At 38.3% G+C, this 20829-nt stretch overlaps 1 protein-coding gene across 3 annotated transcripts in view; it reads left to right on the top strand.

Moving 5' to 3' along the window:
- Fyttd1 (forty-two-three domain containing 1) overlaps positions 1–20829 on the top strand; it is a 48911-nt gene that overhangs the window by 21064 nt on the left and 7018 nt on the right. For all 3 annotated transcript variants that reach the window (XM_059277297.1, XM_059277296.1, XM_059277295.1), the window contains exons 2-6: positions 2930–3058; positions 12749–12897; positions 15977–16089; positions 19583–19679; positions 20072–20133. In XM_059277297.1, coding sequence (XP_059133280.1) covers positions 2930–3058; positions 12749–12897; positions 15977–16089; positions 19583–19679; positions 20072–20133 — 550 coding nt within the window. The remainder of the gene's footprint in view (positions 1–2929; positions 3059–12748; positions 12898–15976; positions 16090–19582; positions 19680–20071; positions 20134–20829) is intronic.

The following is a 20829-nucleotide window of genomic DNA, read 5'->3' as shown; positions in this document are numbered from 1 at the left end:
TGTCTTTTCCTCAAGAGTACGTCAGTCTGCCAGGTGCTTTTCTTTTAGTGAGAATCTTAGAGACTTGTGATGAAGAGATGGTTCGTCTTACAGGTCTGCAGAAGTTTGAGAGTATGTAGCTGGGTTTGATGAGACACACCTTTAATCCCATCAGAGAAGCTGAGGCAGGCAGATCTCTGAGTTTGAGCTTAGCCTAGTCTATATAGCAAGTTCCAGGCCAGCCAGGGCTGCATAGTGAGACACTACCTCCCCCCTCCAAAAAAACGAGTTTTCTTTTTTTTTTTTTTTTTTTTTGTGGCTCTACTGGATTTATATATGAGAACTTATGTAGAGTATTTACTGAGTTAACTAGTAACTGACATTGGCTCAGTTTCTTAATTTAAAAATTAATATAGTAACCCTTTTTTCATAGGATTGTTGTGAGAATAATTGAATACACTGTAATTATCTCAGAGACACACGTACAGTGCCCTGGAAGAAATGTTTCTTTTGTTAAAAAAATGATTTATGTGTATGAGTGTTTTGCCTACAGATGTCTGTGCACCACGTGAGTGCCTGGTGCCTGTGGGAACCAGAAGAGGCCGTCAGATCCTCTGGAACTTGAGTTGTAGCCTATTATAAGCTGCCATGTGATCTCTGGGAATTAAACCAGGGTTTTCTGGAAGAGCAGCAGCAAGTGCTCTTAACTGCTGACCCATTCTCCAGCCCCAGAAGAAACTTTATAAAGTAGTTCATTGTAATGGATCTTTTTTCTTCTAGTACTTACCCTGTATACTGTATACTCATTGGGTAAGAGAGGCCATTTTCTCCTTTCATATCAGAAGATTTTGTCTGAGGACTTAGATAATAAAATGTTTGTCTATTTTTAATTTTTAGTTGTGGCAAGAATTGTGTTATACACCAGTAATCTAGCATTCAGCACTCTGGAAGATGAGGCAAGAGGATCATGAGTTTGAGGCTAACCTGGGCCACAAGTGAGACCTTGTCTCAAATTAATTTCAGCTATATTTACATTGTATCTGTGTAAAAATTATCCTGGTATGCCTCTAATCCCAGCACTTGGAGTTAGAGTGAGATAAGTTCCAAGCCAGTCTGGTCTATGAGTTCAAGGACAGCCAGGGATATATAGTGGGACCTTGTCTCAAAAACAACAACAAAATTACCCTAGTAGTCAAAACCAACACCTTCTTTGCCCTAATCTCCTGACCAGATTCATTGTTTGGGTATATTCTCAAAGCTTTGAGGTTGTAGATGTCTACTGGAAAGTAAATAGTCACCTATTAAGGGAAAACAATGTTTCCTGTTTTCCTCTTAATGAGAATTTAGTAAGTTCATATATATAGCTGATATTTATGAAACCTTTTGTTTTAAACCTAATATTAGAGTTTAAATTAGTGTCTCCCAAAAGGCTCCTATGTTGAAGGCTTAGTTCCCCAGCTGGTGGAGCTACTGAGAAGAGATTGAGTCACAATGATGCCCTAGCTGGATTAGACATTGATAAGTTCATAACTGGGTTATTTAGGAAGGGCATGGAGGGGAAAGTTGACTGCCTCCTGACATCCAGGAAAAGGAGAAGAAGGCCCTGTCCTTCAAAGGAACACTGTCAGTAACCTGATTCCCCCCTATGGTAGTAAACGTGGGCCATCAGGCCTGGAGGTAGGTACCTTTATTTCTGGAGCCCTCTCCCTGGCACCAGATAGTTTTTGAATGAGTATATTGTTGGCTTCTGGTAACCTTTGGCACTTAACAAATAAGAACTTGAAATGCGGGCTGGAGAGATGGCTCAGTGGTTAAGAGCACCGACAGCTCTTCCAGAGGTCCTGAGTTCAATTCCCAGCAACCACATGGTGGCTCACAACCATCCGTAATGAGATCTGGTGCCCTCTTCTGGCCTGCAGGGACACATGCAGGCAGAATACTGTATACATAATAAATAAAATAATTTTTAAAAAAAAAAAAAAGAACTTGAAATGCCTTTGGTTTTCTCATCTTTACATTGTTCACTGTGGTATTAACACAGTGTAGTGTTTATGAATTATTCTGAGGTGGTTTTGGAAATAAGCTTACAAAATTAGAGAGGTCAGAATAGAAAGAAGTAATTATGAATGACTTTGCTAGAGAAGAACAGAACCATAATACCATACCTTTATGATGATACTTGTTAATTTTGCTTGCTATTTGCATGCCTGTTTCCATAAATAATTTAAACTATTGAGAATGGGTTTGTCTTAAATTTTGTTTCCTTTATGGTAGACTTACACATGAATTAATTGCATAAAGTGTACACCCAATAAAATTTTCTGAATTCAGGTGAATTTAGAAATTTTGTCTTTTGAGGTCTTTGTTGCTATTTTTGAGTTGGTTGGTTGTGTCTTTTTGAGAACCTATGCCTACCTCAAACTCAATATGTAGTCGAAGCTGGCCTTTGAACTCTGATCCTCCTGCCTCTGCCTCCTTTTGCTAAGATTACAGACATGTGCCACCATGCCCAACAGCAACAGTATACATTTTGTTGTTGTTTGTAGTACTGGGATTTGAACCCAAGGCCTTATATGTTCTAGGCAAACACTCCTACTGAGCTGAATCTACCTGCTCTCTGTCTCCTCGGCAGAACTTATTAGTTGGTAGATCGGCTTTTGTCTATTGATTGGAACTTTACTAGAGAAACTTTTCTCAAGCATTTCATCAGGTAGAATGGCTGATTGAAGCTTAGGATGAGGGAAGAGGATTGGGGTCTAGGTAGCCTAAGCTATATAGTAAGTTCAAAACCAGCCTTGGCTACATACTAAGGCTGTCTGAAAAAGCTAAGATAATAATAATGGGGACTAAGTCTAGGGATATAGGAGAAATCTATTGACTATAAAATGAGACTGAGCAATTTATTCATTGTGTTAAAATGAAAATAATTATGGCATTACCTCTTTTGTAGATGATATTATCAAACTGAATAGAAAGGAAGGAAAGAAGCAAAATTTTCCAAGACTAAATAGAAGACTTCAGCAAAGTGGTTCCCGGCAGTTCAGGATGAGAGTGCGGTGGGGGATCCAGCAGAATTCCGGTAAGTTGTAAAATGCTGTGATTTATGGACTCAAAGTGTAATATGTTCAGCATAGACTTAAAACCTGGAAGGAATACACCAGTACCACGTTGTGATTTTTATTTACTCTCGGATTTTTTTTTTTTAGTTCTTTAAACTTGTCAAAAAAAATTATTTCCTAAAATAGCTGATAATTGATTGATCCTTAAAACACTAAGTTGTTTAAAATTAATCTCAGTTTATAGATAGTTTAAATTAGATTGAGAATTTAGAATTGCCAGTGATTATATATGGCATCAGATCCTGTTTTCCTTCCCCAGTGACAGTCTGATGGATAACTGACTCCAGCTTGAACTTGTTCAGCGAAAGAGCATGCTGCACCACATGATAGCGTACTCTATTGTAAGACAGCTCTATTTCCTAGAGGATTCTCAGTTTGAATTAAAGCATGTCTATCTAAGTATAACAGGAAGCAAATTCACTTTGCAGAGGAGAATCCTTTACTATGTAGAGACTGCTGTTCTACCAAAAATATTACCTGCAGATTTATGTATTTAGTTAGTTAGAGGCAGAGTCTCAATGCTTAGCCATGGCTAGCTCTGTAGACCAGGCTGGCTTCCAAATCACAGAAACCGCCTGCCCCTGCTTCCAAGTACTGAGATTAAAGGTGTGCATCACCTTGCCCAACTTTCCTCCCAGACTCTTTATCTTATCATCCAAGAACTTTATTTGTGCCTTTCCCAAAGGTGGCACTAAATGGACTGCTGTAGGTGTAATTAGATAACGTACAGCATAGTTATTTTTGGTAATCTGACAGCTGCTTTACCTATAAGCATTTTGTTCTAAAATCGATTGAGAGTTGGGGCTGGGGATTTAGCTCAGTGGTAGAGCGCTTGCTAGGCAAGGCCCTGGGTTCGGTCCTCAGCTCTGGAAAAAAAAAAATAGATTGGGAGCAATAATTCACAAACATTATAAATTAACTTTTTAGCAACTACACTAGCATCGTAGAATAAACCTTTGTTCAAATAAAAAGAAATTTTGTCTTTCTGCACAACACCTGCCTCTCGGCCTCCACCTCTTCAAAAAAAAAAGGGGGAGCAGCCCAAACAACAGGAACCCATGGCAGGAACTCTTAGGAAGTGTGACAAGGATGCTGAGGGTGGCTCCCCACAGTGGATGGCCTCTGGTGGGGGAGCAGGAGGGGAACGACTCAGTGACTCAGTTCCACTAAAGGGGCAGGCTCCAGTGAGTGTATGGATAACACAGAGTGGACTTGTTTTTAAATATATTTTTTATTATTATTTTTAAGTTTGAGGAGGGCACAATAGGGGAATGGACATGGAAGGAGTGGAAATGAGAGTGATCGGGATGTAGGATGTGAAATTCCCAAAGAACCAATAAAAATGTTTTAAAAAGATCAAATAAAACAGGGTAACAATGGATTACTGCTTGGGGGAGGGGATAAAGGGTAGAGTAAGAGAATCTATTTTGACATTTTCCACAATGAAAATAGATGGAATTTTAAAATAATTTTGCCAAATTAATCAGCTGTTAATTTTGTATTCTGTATTTTGAAAAGCAAAAAGTAATCTTCAGTTTGAGTATAACGTATATGTTTAACAGGTAATATAACAGCATGTATTCAAAAATGCATATATTTTACTGAGACTGGAACCTACAAGAAACTTAATGTTCTTTAATAATTTTTAAAAGATTTGTTTTTATTTTTAATTATATATAGGGTGTGTGCATGTGAGTGCAGTTGCTGATGGAAGTCAGGCATTGGAGACCCTGGAGCTGGAGTTTCATGTGGGTGTGAGCCACCTGACTTGGGTTCTGGGAACTGAATTGAGTCCTCTGAAAGAGCAACAAATGCTCTTACACCTGAACTATATCTTCAGCCTCTAATAATTTTTTAAATAGCTGAATCTAGTTTGTATATTTTGTGATAGGTATTTAGTTGTTAGAAATAAATATGTAATTCTGTTGATTTTAAAAGATGGCTTTATGAATGTTATTCAATATGCCATATTTAATGAACCATAATATATGTTTATATGTTTTATTTTGAAGTAATCATTTAGAGTTCAGAGTAGCCAGAAGTAGAATTTATTAGCACTTCATATATCTGATAAATGGTTTGAACTGCTTGGTTCTGGAAATGCATAAACATACAGTCTTTTACTTTCAGGAGTTAATTTCTAGTGACAACAGAGAAGACAGAGTTTAAAATGTCGTAGGTGGACCCGGCAGTTCATACCTGTAATCTCAGCATTTGGGAGGCAGGGATAGGAGGCTTGCTGCAAGGTGTATGTAGTGAGACTGTTTTGAAAACATCAGCCCACATTGGGACAAGATGATCGGAGATAAGGGGGAGGCTGGGTAGTTACAGTATGGCTCAGCAGTAAAGAGAACTGACTGCTCTTCCAGAGGACCTGGGTTGGGTTGCCAGTACTCACATGGTGGCTCACAACTGTCTGTAACTACAATCCCAGGGCAACCAACACCATCTGGAGGTAAATGATATCTAGGGGAAGCTTAGCAACTCCTAAGGTTGAGGTTGCTCTGGGTTAGGCTCTCTGCTGATGTGCTAGCTTAAAATAGAACAGCTGCTGCTGCTACTGGATTGTTAATATCCAATTGGCCTCAAAGAGTTTAGATTTCCACCTATGGTATCAGTAATGGCATTAATTTGAGAGAAGAGAATAACAAAGTAGATGACCATTGGCAGATGCTCAGTATAATTTTGTCGGCTGAAAGACACAGTTGAAACCTTTAACTCCTTGTCTGAAATATTAACTTAGAAACTCATTCAACGCTTGTAAAAACGACTTTTAATGTCTTATGGTAGAAAACCAAGCCAAACAACAGAGGTGGCCAAAATGTTATCCAAACATCTGTAGAGAATCTAAAGACTGAAGGGTCTGTGAGGTGAAACGTGCGTTTGTGTCAAGGCACTGTCAGTCTCTCACGACATGGACTCTTCGTGATTGATTGAGTACAGAAGTGCTATCTCAGTTCATGCTTTAAAACAAATTACTATGGACTAGATAGTTTATAAACCCCAGTAAGTGTAGTTCTTGGCTCTGGAGTCTGTAAGTCCTAGATGAGGGTTCCACCAGGGTCAAGTTCTAATGAGAGCCTTCTGGAGTGAAGCCCATGGACTTCTTGTGATAATCTCATGTGGTGGAAAGAGGGTACAGAACACTCCAGAGTCCATTATTATAAGAGTGTGAAAGCTCCTTCATAGCTTCAGTTACTTCTCAGAGGCTCTTAAAGTTATTGAAGCAAAGAATGTGTGTGTGTGTGTAAAAGAAATTCATGGAAAAGACCAGTGTGGGGTTTCCAAAGAAAGATGAATTTTCTGTGTCTAGTTCTAGTTCTCACAGATAATAGAAGTGAAAGATAGTGGTGTCGGTGACTATCTCTTTCTCTGTCCCACCTGCCAGCTCCCAAATAACCACGTGAAGACTTCTCATTAATTATGAAAGCTTTGCTGGTAGCTTAGGCTTGTTTCTAACTAGTTCTTATAACTTAAACCAACCCATTTTTATTAACTTACTTTCTTCCTCATGGCTTTATTACCTCATCTCCATAATACCCATACTGCTCACTCAGCATCTACTGACATCTGTGCCCTTCTTCCCAGCATCCTCTGTGCCTGGAAATTGTAACAGAGTGAAAAGAATAATGTGTATGGGAGCAGTGTTCTATACACAAACGTTCAGGAGTGGAAGAGATTAAAGGATAGACTCTGACCAGTATTACCTTGCTTTCAACTTTATTCCTGTCAGTCTTGTTTGTTTCACCTGCCCCTGACACTATGGTATAATAAGGAAATCTCTCTCCTTTTAACCTTTCTTTTTTGCTTTGCAATTCACTCGGGGGTTGGGGGGTACATGAAGTTGAGTGGGAAGGAGGTGGGAAGGGGAAAGAATATGATCAAAATATATATTGAAAAGTAAACTGAAACAAGCTAAAAATCTAATCCATTCTTGTGTAATAATTTCAGATTTGTGTTCCTCTCATAGTCCTTTATCAAGTCTTGTTTGAGTGCTACTGTGACATTTATCCTAAATGGTCTTACCCCATTCTCTTCCTCTCTCCCAGTGAGTCTAAGGTCCTGATAGTAAGCTGTAATATTATCGTGAATTCTTTTTCACACACAGACTATGTCCATTCCAAGCCTTACATGATTTGTGCCCAGTACTTCCATTCACTTTTACCCTTCCCTAGACTTACATCTCTCAATATATTGTGGTCACCTATGTCTTTATAGTTGTTACAGAAATTCTTCATGTCTGCCTTCCTATTCAAATGCTGCTCATTTTGTAACACTTAGTCCAAAGCTTGCTTAAAACTCTTCCATTTTTAGAGCTACACACACCTGCATTTAGAATATGGTTCTGTTCTTCTCTTTGACCTCTCAATCATTGTTCTTTGCTTTATCTACAAAAGTAAGATGGACACATCAGTCTCATCCCGTTCTCATGAAAATTAGCATTTGACAGTCTAGCATTCCAAGTGGTAACTCTTTCAGTAGTTGGTACTAAAAACAAGTCATAGATTTTATATACAAATTCACTCAACATAGTTTAATCATTCCAGAAGAAGATCACATATGATTTATTTAAAAATTTTGTATCTTTATTGCTTTTTTCTGATAAAATTAATAGTAGTGAATACTTCTGGGACTGAGAATACATGAGAAGGAACATACCTGGACAAAACACACTACCACTACCCCCACACCTGAATTGACCTTACTGGAGACATGGCCTCCTTGATGGCAAGAGAAGTTCATTGAGTTTCTGTCCTAATGTGACTCACCGGGAAGCTGCCTAGGGATGTGTGGTGATGTTGCTTAAGTTTACTGGGGGATAGACAAGGATGGGAAGTAGACAAGTGCTTGGGGTATAAAAATTGAAGCTAGCCGGGCAGTGGTAGCGCACGCCTTTAATCCCAGCACTCGGGAGGCAGAGCCAGGCAGATCTCTGTGAGTTCGAGGCCAGCCTGGGCTACCAAGTGAGTTCCAGGAAAGGTGCAAAGCTACACAGGGAAACCCTGTCTCGAAAAACCAAAAAAAAAAAAAAAAATTGAAGCTATCACTCACAGATTTTGTACCATTAGCCTTGATAGCCAAATAGTATCAGCCAGGGGGCAGGAAAGCTGATGAATGTTCTTTAGTGTCTCACGCACAGGAGCAAACCTCGAGAAGCACACTGGCACCTGGAAGGAAAGCTTCTTCTTTCTCTGGAATCTGTCCAGCATCCTCTACTGACAGCAGTGTCATGCCCACTGATAAAAAGGAGTGTTTTTATTAGAGGCAGGTAGTGAAGGATGATCTGTGGGAGCTGAGAGATAATAAATTAATAGTGATCCACATACCCTATAGCATCACAGGCTTTCCTGTCTTGTACTCTGGTCTTGAAATTATTGATAAGAGGATAACACAAAAAGGTTCAAGAGTTCAATAAGCTTGGGAATGACATGTGCTATTACCTTCCTCTTAGAGGTCCATAGTACATATTAGCCCCAAGGCATCCTACAGTAAAGAAAATTATGTTGTTAAAGATTTTATTTATTTTATGTATACATATATGCCTTTACTCCAGAAGAGGGCATCAGATCCCACTAGGATGGTTGTGAGCCACCATGGGTTGCTGGGAATTGAATTCAGGACCTCTGGAAAAGCAACCAGTGCTCTTCACTGCTGAGCCATCTCTCCCGCCCCCAGGATCTCTTTCTCTCCTCTTCTCTCTTGTTTTTTCAAGACATGGTCTCTCTGCGTTACTCTTGCTATCTGTAGATGAGGCTGGCCTTGATCTGCCTGCCCCTGCCTCCTGACTGCTGGGATTTAAGGCTTGCACCACCACCGCCCAGCTAAGAAAATTATTTTAATCTTAGTTTTTACAATGAGACTTTTGTTATAAACCCTGTTACATGTTGCAGGTCTCATCCTAAAGACTTTCCCCCCTAAAATCAAAATTAAATTGAGACTTCTCATTATCCCAGGCATTCTCCCCAAAGTCAGAGTTAAGATGAGACTGCACACCATTGCAGTAGTTACTTAGCTAATTGAAAATTTCTGGCTTGTTACATTGGGAAATTTTTAAAAGTTGAGGTGTTATTGTTGGAGGTGAGAAGAAGATATCGTTTGAAGATGACATAATTGTCACCTAGAAATCCCAAGGTTAAAAATACAGAATTTGGAGCTATAGGTAGAGCTCAGTGATAGAGCTGGTACATAGTATTTATAAGATTTTAGGTTCAATCTCTAATACCAAGGAGAAAAATCTCCAGAACATAATGCAAAGGATTATTATAACTGAGTTCCATATAATAGTTTAGTAAAAAGGAAGACAGAATACTGTGTATTTTCTCTCATATGCAGAATTGTGTGTGTGTGTGTGTGTGTGTATGTGTGTGTACATACATACATATACATACATACACCATACATATGACATGAAAGCAAAGGAAGACTATTTGAGGGAAGGACTTGGAATGTAGCTTAGTGGTAGAACACTTGTCTAGCATATATAGGACTATGAATTGAATCCCCACCACCAGAAAAAGAAAATAGTAATTAAGTGCTGTGGTATAGTTTCATGATAGGGCACTGGTCTGGCATGCATGGGACTCTGGGTTTAATCCTCAGCACAAAAAGTAGTACTAGTTAAAACCTTAATAACTTTCTATGATGCCATGAATGACAGTATGAAAATTATTAGTAGAAATGAAATCTTTTATGTGATTGACAAAATATATAGAATAGTGATAGTAAGACAAAGAAATATGCATTAAAGAATTGTACTTGGCCAATGTAGCGACATAGAAATACCTGTATAGTGTATATACACCTATCTGTATATATATATATATATATATATATATATATATATATATATATACACACACCATGGTCATGGATGGTAAAGTTCGGTAAAGATACTTAAAGTTAATTATAAGTAAATTTAATTAAATTCTCCTCTTATTTATTTGAGTTGTTTTTCTTGAGACAGAGTCTCTCATCATAGCTCTGGCTATGCTGGAACTCACAGAGATCTACCTGCCTCTACTTCCTGATGCTAAGATTAAGCGCATGTGCCATTGACCAGTTTCCCTCTTAAAACTCTGAAAGACATAACTTAGTCGCAGAAATCTGTTCCATGAATGTTGATAATTCATAATGAAAGAATATGCATAGCTAGAAACCAGAGATACAGGTTCATTCTCATTGGTAATCAAGTTATCGAATAAGGCATAGTTTCCTCCCTAAATACTAAACAATACAGATGAAAAATGGGCTGAGAGTGTGGCTAATTGTTGAATACTCGCCTGCCATGTACAAGACTTTGAGTTCAGCTCCAAACACCTAAAAAACAAAAATACTAAAGAAAAAAAAACAAAAAAACTGAATTGCACAAGGGAATTTACTGAGATTGGGATATACTGTGGCAGGAGAGATTGAGTAGTTAAGAGCATTGGCTGCTCTTGCAGAGGACCAGGTTCAGTTCCCTCACCCACATGGTGGCTCACAACCACCTGTAACCCCAGTTCAAGGGGATTGGACATCCTTCTTCTGACTTCCACAGGCACTATACACATGTGGTGTGCTTATGTGCAGACAACACTTATATGCATAAAACAAACTACTACACAAAACATTTTTCATAAATAAAAACGTTTAAAAATTGTTAACATAGAAAAAGGGAATTCTACCGTATGTTTCTGGAAATACAAGTAAATGTATTCATTTGGGAATTTTTTTGTAATATAAGTAAAAGTCCTTAAGAGTTTGTCTTATTCTTTGGCCTAGCATTTCACTTTCTAGAAATATGTTGAGGATGGATGTGTGTAGAAATGTTAGAAGTAACTGAAATGAAAGTTGAAGGTCATCCTATTATATAATAAATTGGAGTCAGCCTGAACTACTGGAGACCCTGTCTCCAAAAGACAAAACAGATAACTGAAGTGATTACTAAGTTGGTTAGATTGAGTGTAACATTTATTTATCTATCTGTCTATCTGTCCGTCTGTCTTGTCTATCTATCTATCTATCTGTTTTGTTTTTTTGAGACAGGGTTTCTCTGTGTAGTTTTGGTGCCTGTCCTGGATCTCGCTTGGTAAACCAGGCTGGACTCGAACCCACAGAGATCTGCCTGGCTCTGCCTCCTGAGTGCTGGGATTAAAGGTGTGCGCCACTGCCACCCAGTGAATGTAGCATGTTTAAAGTAATATAATAAAAAGATACAAAAACATGGAATAATATTCATTGTTGTAGAATATTATTTTAAGGTGTGTTACTTTTGTTTATGTTGCATTTGTTTAACTCTGTGAAGCTGTGTTACTGTGCCTGTCTAAAACACCTGACTGGTCTAATAAAAAGCTGAACAGCCAATAGTGAGGCAGGAGAAAAGATAGGTGGGGTGGCAGGCAGAGAGGATAAATAGAAGGAGAAATCTGGGAGGTAAAAGAAGGAGCCAGAGAAGGAGGAGGACTCCAGGGGCCAGCCACCCAGCTATACAGCAAGCCATAGAGTAAGAGTAAGATTTACAGAAGTTAGAGAACTGGAAAAGCCCAGAGGCAAAAGGTAGATGCAATAAGTTAAGGAAAGCTGGCTAGCAACAAGCCAAGCTAAGGCCAGAGATTTAAAAGTAATACTAAGCTTCCATTTGTGATTTATTTGGGAGCTGGGTGGTGGACCCCCAATAGCCAAAGAACAAAGAATAAGAAAACAAACAACAATTCATAGTGCAGTATTAATGTAGCCTATAAAATATTACACAAGAATTTGAATTTAGTTGATGTGAAAAGTTGATTCAGCTCACCTTTAAGTACTTAGCTAATACAGAATGCTTATTTACCATGTGGTAATACTTTTAGAGGTAACTTAAATATAGTTGAAACTAAAAGTATGTTTTTAGAATATCTGCGACAAGCTTTTTCTATTTAGGCTATTTTGTTCTTTGATAATTTCATATATGTATAGATTGGGCATTTTTTTAATCATTAGAAAAAAGTTTATAAATTAGAGAGCTGTTTAACAGAAAAGCAGACTCAGTAATGTTACATGCCACAGAATTTAAAGTAAGTTCATCGGCGCTAGTGAAGATTTCAGCAAAAGCAGTTTGACTAGAGTGAGGCTAAAAGTAAAGAAGCCAGACTGGAACTGGAAGACAAGCTAGTGACTCAAGTGTCGATCAACACTATAGTGTAGATCAACAATTCAAACCATGTCCTAAGGGGTTTGATTTCAACACGCATATTCAGTGTATTACCGTGTCAGCATACAATACACAATCATCAATGAAACACTATGTACCATCCCAGCATAGAATTAGTAGCCACTGCTGAACATGATGACACACATCTATAATCCTAGACTCTGGAGGCAAAAGCAGGAAGATTGCTGTGAAGTCAAGGCCAACCCCATCTTCATAGTGTTTTCAAGACCAACCAGGACTGTGTAGTGAGACCCTGTTTCAAAAACAAATTAGTAGGTACTGTGTTGGACAAGTCAAGTTAGATTGTCCTATTGAGAAATTAATGTTAGGGGTTGGAGATGTATCTTAGTAGAGTGTTTACGTAGCACGTGTAAGGCTGTGAGTTTGATCCCCATCACCACATATACCCTGTTTCAGAAGTAAGCTATCTGATCAATTTTGCAGTTGCATTCCTAATTTTTAATATCCTTTCCTCCTGTAGGTTTTGGTAAAACTAGTGTGAGCCGTAGAGGAAGAGTATTGCCTGGAAAGAGACGTCCTTATGGAGTTATCACTGGCCTTGCAGCTAGGAAGGCAACTGGAATTCGAAAAGGAATTAGTCCCATGAATCGTCCACCTCTAAGTGACAAGGTAGGATGATGGCCTACTCCTGAGCCAGATACCATTTTCCTTTATTTATATGTTGTGTGAGTGTCACGCACTTATTATTAGTGAATTTTAAGATAAGGTTTTATTCTGTAGCCCTTGCTGGCCTACAGAACTTGCTGTGCAGACCAGGCTAGCCTTGAACTCACAGAGGTCTGCCTACCTCTGCCTCCCAAGTGCTGGGATTAAAGGTGTGCATCACCACTGCCCAGCTCAGCCCTGATTTTTAATTTATCTTTTTAAATCAGGATCTCATGTAGCCAAGGCTCGCCTTGGATTCCTACCTCCACCTTCCACGAATTACAGTCGTGTTCCTTCATGGCCATGCTCCTCTGATTTTTATATTTACTATAATTTATTTGTTTTGGTTTATTTATTTTTGGGACAGGGTCTTTCTGTTATGTAGCCCTAGCTGTACTGGACTCAGTATATAAACCAGGCTAGCCTCAGACTCACAAAGATTGGCCTGCCTCTGCCTTCCAAGTGCTAGGATTAAAGTTTGTGCTACCATTTGCAGAAGATTTTAATTTTTTAGATGAAGTACTTTGGGATTTATGTAAACATTTTAGTAACTAAGTAAAAATCTTTATCATTCATAAATACACCTCATTCTCAAATGCAGTTGTCCTTCTATATCTGTGGGAATTGGTTCCAGAATACTTCTTTGATACCAAGATCTTCACATGGCTCAAAGTCAGTGTAGTATTTACATATAAAATATGCCCATTCTCCTGTGGACTTCATTCTTCAGTTACTCGTAATTCCTGTTACAATATAAATACTGTATAAATAGTTTTATTTATTTTATTTATTATGTATTTAAGAAACAGTGACAAGAAAAATCCATATATACATTTAGTAAACTTAGTTTCTGTCTCCTGTTTTTGAGGAGCGGGGGGAGTTGAACTCACTTTTTATCCAAAAATGACTTAGCAGCTTGATCCCTCTCCTGCCTTTACTTACTGAGGGAGGCTTGGATTATAGGATTTCACCACCCTACCTGGCATAAGTAAACTTAAAAATTAACTTATAACAAATAATTATATCGTGCCAGGTACTTTTAAGAGAAAAATTATGTTTCACAGAGGAGCCCTTCACATTTATCTATAAAATGGTTTTTAGTGTTATCACTTAAGATAATAAAGAAGCTTAGATTAGGGGCTAGAGAGATTGTTCCTGGGATATGAGTTTAGTTCCCAGCACCTATGTCAGGAAACTTATGATCACATGTAACTCCAGCTCCAGGGCCTCCAACAGCTTCTTCTGGCCTCTGCAGGCACCTGCATGCATATGCACATACCCACACCAGACACAAAATGCATAAGTAAAATGCTTAGAATAGGCATGATCTTGTCTGATCGTATGGATTTTTTTATGTTCTTGATAGCTTTTTTCCTTGTTTTTACATTTCCTTCTTTTTTAAATCTCTAAGAACCAAAGAGGGGGTGCCGGGGAGATGGCTCAGAATGACACTTGCTGTGTAAGCATGTGGACCTCAGTTTAATCCATATAAACAACCTGTCTTGAGAACTGGAGAGATAGAGCGGATCCCTGGGGCTTGCTGGCCACCTAGTCAGTCTATCTGGAATTCTATCTGAAATGAGTGGTTCCTATTCAGTGAGGTTCTTTCTCAAACAATAAAGTGGAAAGTTATTGAAAAAGATATCCTGAGATCAACCTCTGTCCTCCACACACACGTACACAAATGCATGTGCATTCACACACATGCACACCACACACATAAGATGTGTGTAAAAAAGAAATGGAGCCAACTCTGATTGTATCATAATCCTAGCACTTAGAAGGTGGAAATTGGAGGATTGTAAATCTGAGGCTAGCTTGGGTTATATAGTATAACTCTGTCTCAGGAGAACAAATAGGCTGGGTGTATGGTACATACCTTAAATCTCAGCACTCAGGAGGCATAGACAGGTGGATCTATGTGAGTTTACGTAGTGCGAACCAGGATAGCCAGGGAAATGTAGGGAGACCCTGTCTAAAAAAAGAGAAAGAGAAAGAAAGAAAACAATGAAATAAATCCAAGTTAAATATTCAAGAAAATATTTAAATACTGTTTTTTTTAAACTATTGTCAGTGGATGTTTATTAAGTACTTCTCATGCTTAAAGCAATAGGAAAATGCAGATAATGTATAAGAAATAGTCCATACAGTTAAAGAGTTTGGAAACATCTTCAAAGAAATATGGAAGCTTGAATTAGGATTTTATGATGAATATAATTTACATATGTGGAGAGAAAAAAAGACATTTCACATTTGATTTTTATTAAATCTCACTCCCAATCAATTAAACACTACTCCTTTGTTAGTAAAATATCTTTTTCACATACTTTTTTGGAAATTAGCCTTTATTCCTTTACATACTGTGTTAGTCAGCTTTTTAGTATTGTAGCAAAATCATTGAAATAATTAAGGAGCAAGGTTTCTTTTGGCCTCACTTTTAGGGTTTGTAGGTTCTACTGCTGGGAGTTGAGGAGGAGCAGAGCACGTAGCTTTGGGCCTGTGGTGAAGTAGGTCACGGCAGGAGACTGTAGTGGTACAGAATGTTCATCTCATGGCCAGAAATCAGCGAAAGATGAGGGGTAGGGTTGTCAGAGTTACCCCAGTGACCTAAGAACTTTCTCAGTGTATCTCAGATTCTTTTCTTAAGTGCTAGAGTAACATTTCTCCATCACCCATTCACCTTCCCACCCAGTAACTTAGGTATTTCTGTATTTTAAGTATAATATGATTGTCATCTTTTCAGTCATTTACAAAATTTTCAAATTATTTTAGTTTCTCCACCTTCCTATTGTATTCAAGTAGTTTTAGGGTTCTGTCATTGTGAGTTAGAAAATGTTAGTCAGTCTTGGTAGTGCAGGTAGTGCACACCTTTAATCCCAGCACTTTGGAGACAGAGGCAGTTGGATTTCTGTTTAGTTCAAAGCCAACCTGGTCTACATAGTGAGTTCCAGGACAGCCAGGGCTATATAGAAACCTTGTCTTGAAAAAAACAAAAAGTAACAGATGACAGTCTTCTTAACACACTTGTCTTCCCTTCTGAAAGAATATAGAGCGATATTTTCCGGCATTAAAAAGGAAGACAAGCCTTCTGAGACAAAATGAAGTACAAAGGAAACCAGTTGCAGTTCTCAAGAGAGCCAACCAGTTAAACAGAAAGTAAGTACTCCAGTAGAAGAGAAGAATGGATTATCTGGAGTATCTGTGCTGAAATAGCTGATGAAAACCACTTAAGAATGGAAGGGTTTGCTTTAGGTTGTAGTTCATCATGGCAGGGGAGGGATGGCAGCAAGCACAGGTTGGTGACAGTGTCCTCAGACATGAAACAGATGGGTGAGTGCTTGTGCTCATTTTCCTTTTTCTACAGTTTGGGTCTCCAACCCATGGAATGTGTCTTGTTACTTTTCTGTTGCTGTGATAAGACACCATGACCAAGGCAACTTATAGAAAAAACAGTTTATTTGGGACTTAAGATTTCAGAGTCCATGACCATCATGGCAGGGGAGCATGGTGGCAGACAGATGTGGCTCTGCAGCAGTAGTAGTTGAGAGCTTACATCTTGATCCATGAGGAGGCCTTTGCCTCTTTCTCTTTAGAAGGAGAGCACTGGGAATTGAATGAGTCTTTTGAAACTTCAAAACCCACAGCTAGTAACACTCCCTCCTCCAACAAGGTCACAACTCCTAATCCTTCCCGAACAGTTCTACCAACTGGGAAACAAGTATTCAAATGTATGAGTCTCTGGGGACCATTCTCATTCAAAACCACCACAGAATGGTGCCCTCTTCCTTATATTGGATGACTTTTCCCATTTCAGTTTAATCTAATCTCAATATTCTCATGTCCAGAGATTTTTTTCCATAATGATTATAAATCCTGCCAAGTTGCCAATCAAGATTAACTATCATAGTGTACAAAATACTTTCTTTGATAGATGTTCAGAAGAATAGATTTACAGTGATTGTTACTTGGTCATTTCAAAACAGTTACTTGGTGGGGTCTGGAGTGTGGCTCAGTGCACTTAGCTAGCATGTGGGAGGCCTAGGGTTCCATACCTAACATTGTGGGGGACAGAAAAATGTCTATCTGAAATCTAAGATGGAAGGCATTCCATAGTAACTTTATTTCTTAGACACAGTAATATTAAGGAACTTCATTAATACAAACTTTTTTAAAAGTATCACTTTTTAATTTTTTTTTTTTTTTTTTTTTGTGTGTGTGTGTGTGTGTGTGTGTGTGTGTGTGTTTACATGTTTACCACAGTGCATATGTGGAGGTCAGAGGACAGCTTGAGGGAACTGGTTCTTTCTTTCTCCCATGTGGGTTGCAAGGATCCAGCTTGGGTCTCAGGCTTGGTGGCAAGTGCCTTTACCTACCCAGCATCTTTCTGGACTTCACTCCGCTTTTCTACCTCCTTTAACATATAAACTACAATTGTCACGTAATCATTCTAGTGCAAATCTTAGCCCTTGGATCATAGTTATTCACAATTGGAAATTCTGAAAGCTGAATTGATTTTTTTTTTTCAGCCTTGACTCTTAAAACATTGAAACATAATATGGGTTACTTTGGGGATAGCCAAGCTAGAAAGTTACATAATATTTGTGGGTTTTGTCTGTTATTATTTTTCCTTTTTTTTTAATCTGTATCCCTATAACCATGTAGACCAAACTGTCATCAAATTTGTAAGGATCCTTCTGCCCCTGGCTTCCAGGTGCTGGGATTCAGGCATATACCACCATCTTAAATTTAAACTACTTTTACACTAAATTGAAGATCACTTAAAAAATCCCTAAAAATTTTGAATTGTTAAAGACGTTATGTTCTCTGTAAAGAATGAAGTAATCAGAAAGGCAACTGGTAGTCTATGAAGTCACTTCATTATTTGAATTTCAGGTGCTGTTATTTATCTCTCATAGAATACAATTTATGATAAAGACTTCAATTTGAATTGAAGTCTTTCTATACATGCAGTAACCAAATTGCAGTTTTACCTAATGACCATTTTTGGAAATCATTTGGTAGTATCTTTTGTGAAAGGGAGTCCTTTGCAAATAAGGATCTGTCGTTTATATAAGGTGTCTGTGTTAATTGTGCTAGCTTGAAAAATTTTGCATTTGAACCTCTGAAGATTGAAAGTGAGATTTAGGTAGCCTTTTAAATACTTGATTATGTAGTAGGTAATTATGAAATTTTTTTTTCATATTAAAGTGGTAAAAAACCAAGTCAAATATAATTGTGTTGTTCCATATATGAAAGAATTACAAAGTAAAAGTGTAACTTGAAAAATTTATTATTATGTGTGTGTGCATGCCACAGAGCTGTGTGTAGGTTAGAGGACAATTTTGAGGAGATGGTCTTTTCCTTTTGCCTTAAGTAAGTTTAAGGGATCAAACTTGGGTTCTCAGGTTTGCACAGCAAGTATATTTTCCTGCTGCCGCCTCTTGATGGACCAGAAAGTATGGCTAATATATGCATTCATAGACGTATGCACCTCTGGGTTTTATATATTCATGTTCCTTTTTCCTTGCCATATTGAGGATTGACCCAGGGCCTGAGATACGCTAGGCAAGTGCTCTACCATTCAGTTTGTGTTAACATACAAAGGGTTCTGAATGAAGACGGAAAAGAGAGCAAGAACAATAGTGGGGTTTTTCCAAATCTTTTGTTGTGGTTTGTTTTATTTGTTTTTTTCAAGACAAGGATTTTTTTTTTTTTTTCTGTAGTCCTGGCTGTCCTGTAGCTCAGCTTTGTAGACCAGGCAGCCTCAAACTCACAGAGATCCGCCTGCCTCTGCCTCCGAGTGCTGGGGTTAAAGGTGTACTCCACCACTGCCAGGCTCCAAATCTTTTTTTTTTTTTTTGTTTTTTGTTTTTTGTTTTTTTGAGACAGGGTTTCTCTGTGTAGCTTTGCGCCTTTCCTGGAACTCACTTTGGAGACCAGGCTGGCCTCAAACTCACAGAAATCCGCCTGCCTCTGCCTCCCGAGTGCTGGGATTAAAGGCGTGCGCCACCACGCCCGGCTCAAATCTTTTTTTTAAAGATGTATTTTTGTTTTGTGTGTGTGGTGTTTTGCCTCCATGTATGTCTGTGTATCGTATGTCTGCAGTGCCCACAGAGGTCAGAAATCTCTCTGATGCTGGATCCCCAGGCACTGGAGTTAAGAAATGGTTGTGAGCCACCATGTGGGTGCTGGGAATCGAACCTAGGTCCCTTGGAAAGAGCATCCAGTGCTCTTAACTGTTGATCCCTCTCTCCAGCCACAAGTCTTTATTTGTGGTTTTCAGATTAGCTATGAATGTGTCTAGGTATAATTTTCTTTGAACTAATCTTGTAAATTGTAATTTAAAAAACAAATTTAGGGATAGTAAGTAATAGCACTAAAATGTAATTTTGTGAATGTCTTCAGAAGTTGTGAAATATTAGAGTAGAGTATTTGGTAAATAGATTAGTTTAAAACCAAGTTGATAGGTGTTATACTGTAGAGAGAGATATTTGTAAATCAAATTTAGCGACGTAAGAAAGCAAATTGAAGTCTATATTACCTGCTCATCAAATTTTAAGGTTATGAGTTTAACTGTTTTTGCTTATTCTTTCTCAAGGTATTTGAAAGCAAAGTGGCTGAGATTACTCATACATGTTTTCTGTTGCAGAAATAACATTCCAGCTAATTTTACCAGGAGTGGAAATAAACTAAGTCATCAGAAAGATACTCGTCAGGCAACTTTTCTTTTCAGAAGAGGCCTGAAGGTATAAAAAGCCCTGCTTGTGCTTCCTTTATCACAGTGGATCTTTAGTGATCATAGACGTGGCCTGTTGTTGAGAGGGTGTGAAAAATGAGACATTAGGTCAGTTCTTCCTACTAGTGTATGTTGTTTCTATTTCCTATCTTTTTCTTGCTTGTGTACTGGCATCTTAGTATAATAATTCAGCTTACTTATTTACTAATAAACTTGAGTTTGCACTTGTTCTAATCCAGGGACCCCAACAGAGGGTGTTGCTAATAGGGAACAGGCCCTTTCTGGGCTGATGCTCATCCTAAACCTGGGTTGTAAAGTACATTGTGTATAATAGCCGATTGGCCTTAATCCTTTGTTTTCGATGAGATCTGCTGGGGTTTTTGTTGTTTTTTTCCCTTTTAGGTTCAGACCCAGTTGAACACGGAACAGCTGCTAGATGATGCGGTAGCAAAGAGAACTCGTCAGTAAGTTTCACCTTGTTTTTGTAAGATGTTGTTTCTAAACTCATAAGATTGCCATCTGTCCCAGTGTGCAAGAAGTTAATGAAACCCAAAATGAAATTCTTCCCGCAGTAGGTAAATGGAACCCAAGACCTCACATGTGCTAGATAATCACTTCTTTAGTCCCCAGACAGTTCAGGTTTTCAGAGGGCCGTTTAGTACTGAGTTACTAAACTAATTCTTCACTATTTATTTGATTTAAATGGTGTAGATTTTCCTTCTTTCTCCTTCCTTTCTTCCACTCCCCCCCCTTTTTCTTTCTCTGCACCTTCTTTTATACAAATGAACCTGTTTAGGGAATGACTATAATAAAATTCCATGGAGCTTTTAGAAAATTTATAAAACTTAAAAAAAAAACAGTAGAATTTTTTTTCTCTCTGATATCCTATAAAAGTCTTTTAAAAGTCAGTTTCCGTCCATTATTCTTCCCAAGTGTGACTTGTATAGTGCTAAGTTATCGTTTAAACACTTCTATTTATTTTTTTTAAGATTTATTTTTATGTGCATTGGTGTTTTGCCTGCATGTACATCTGTGTGAGGATGCCAGATCCCCTAGAACTGGATTACAGACAGTTGTGAGTTGCCATGTGGGTGCTGGGAATTGAACCCAGGTCCTCCAGAAGAGTAGCCAGTGCTTTTAACCACTGAGCCATCTCTCCA

This window comes from Peromyscus eremicus, chromosome 12 (assembly GCF_949786415.1).
Source record: "Peromyscus eremicus chromosome 12, PerEre_H2_v1, whole genome shotgun sequence".
Taxonomy (NCBI): domain Eukaryota; kingdom Metazoa; phylum Chordata; class Mammalia; order Rodentia; family Cricetidae; genus Peromyscus; species Peromyscus eremicus.
This window is presented reverse-complemented; position numbering and strand designations above follow the sequence as displayed.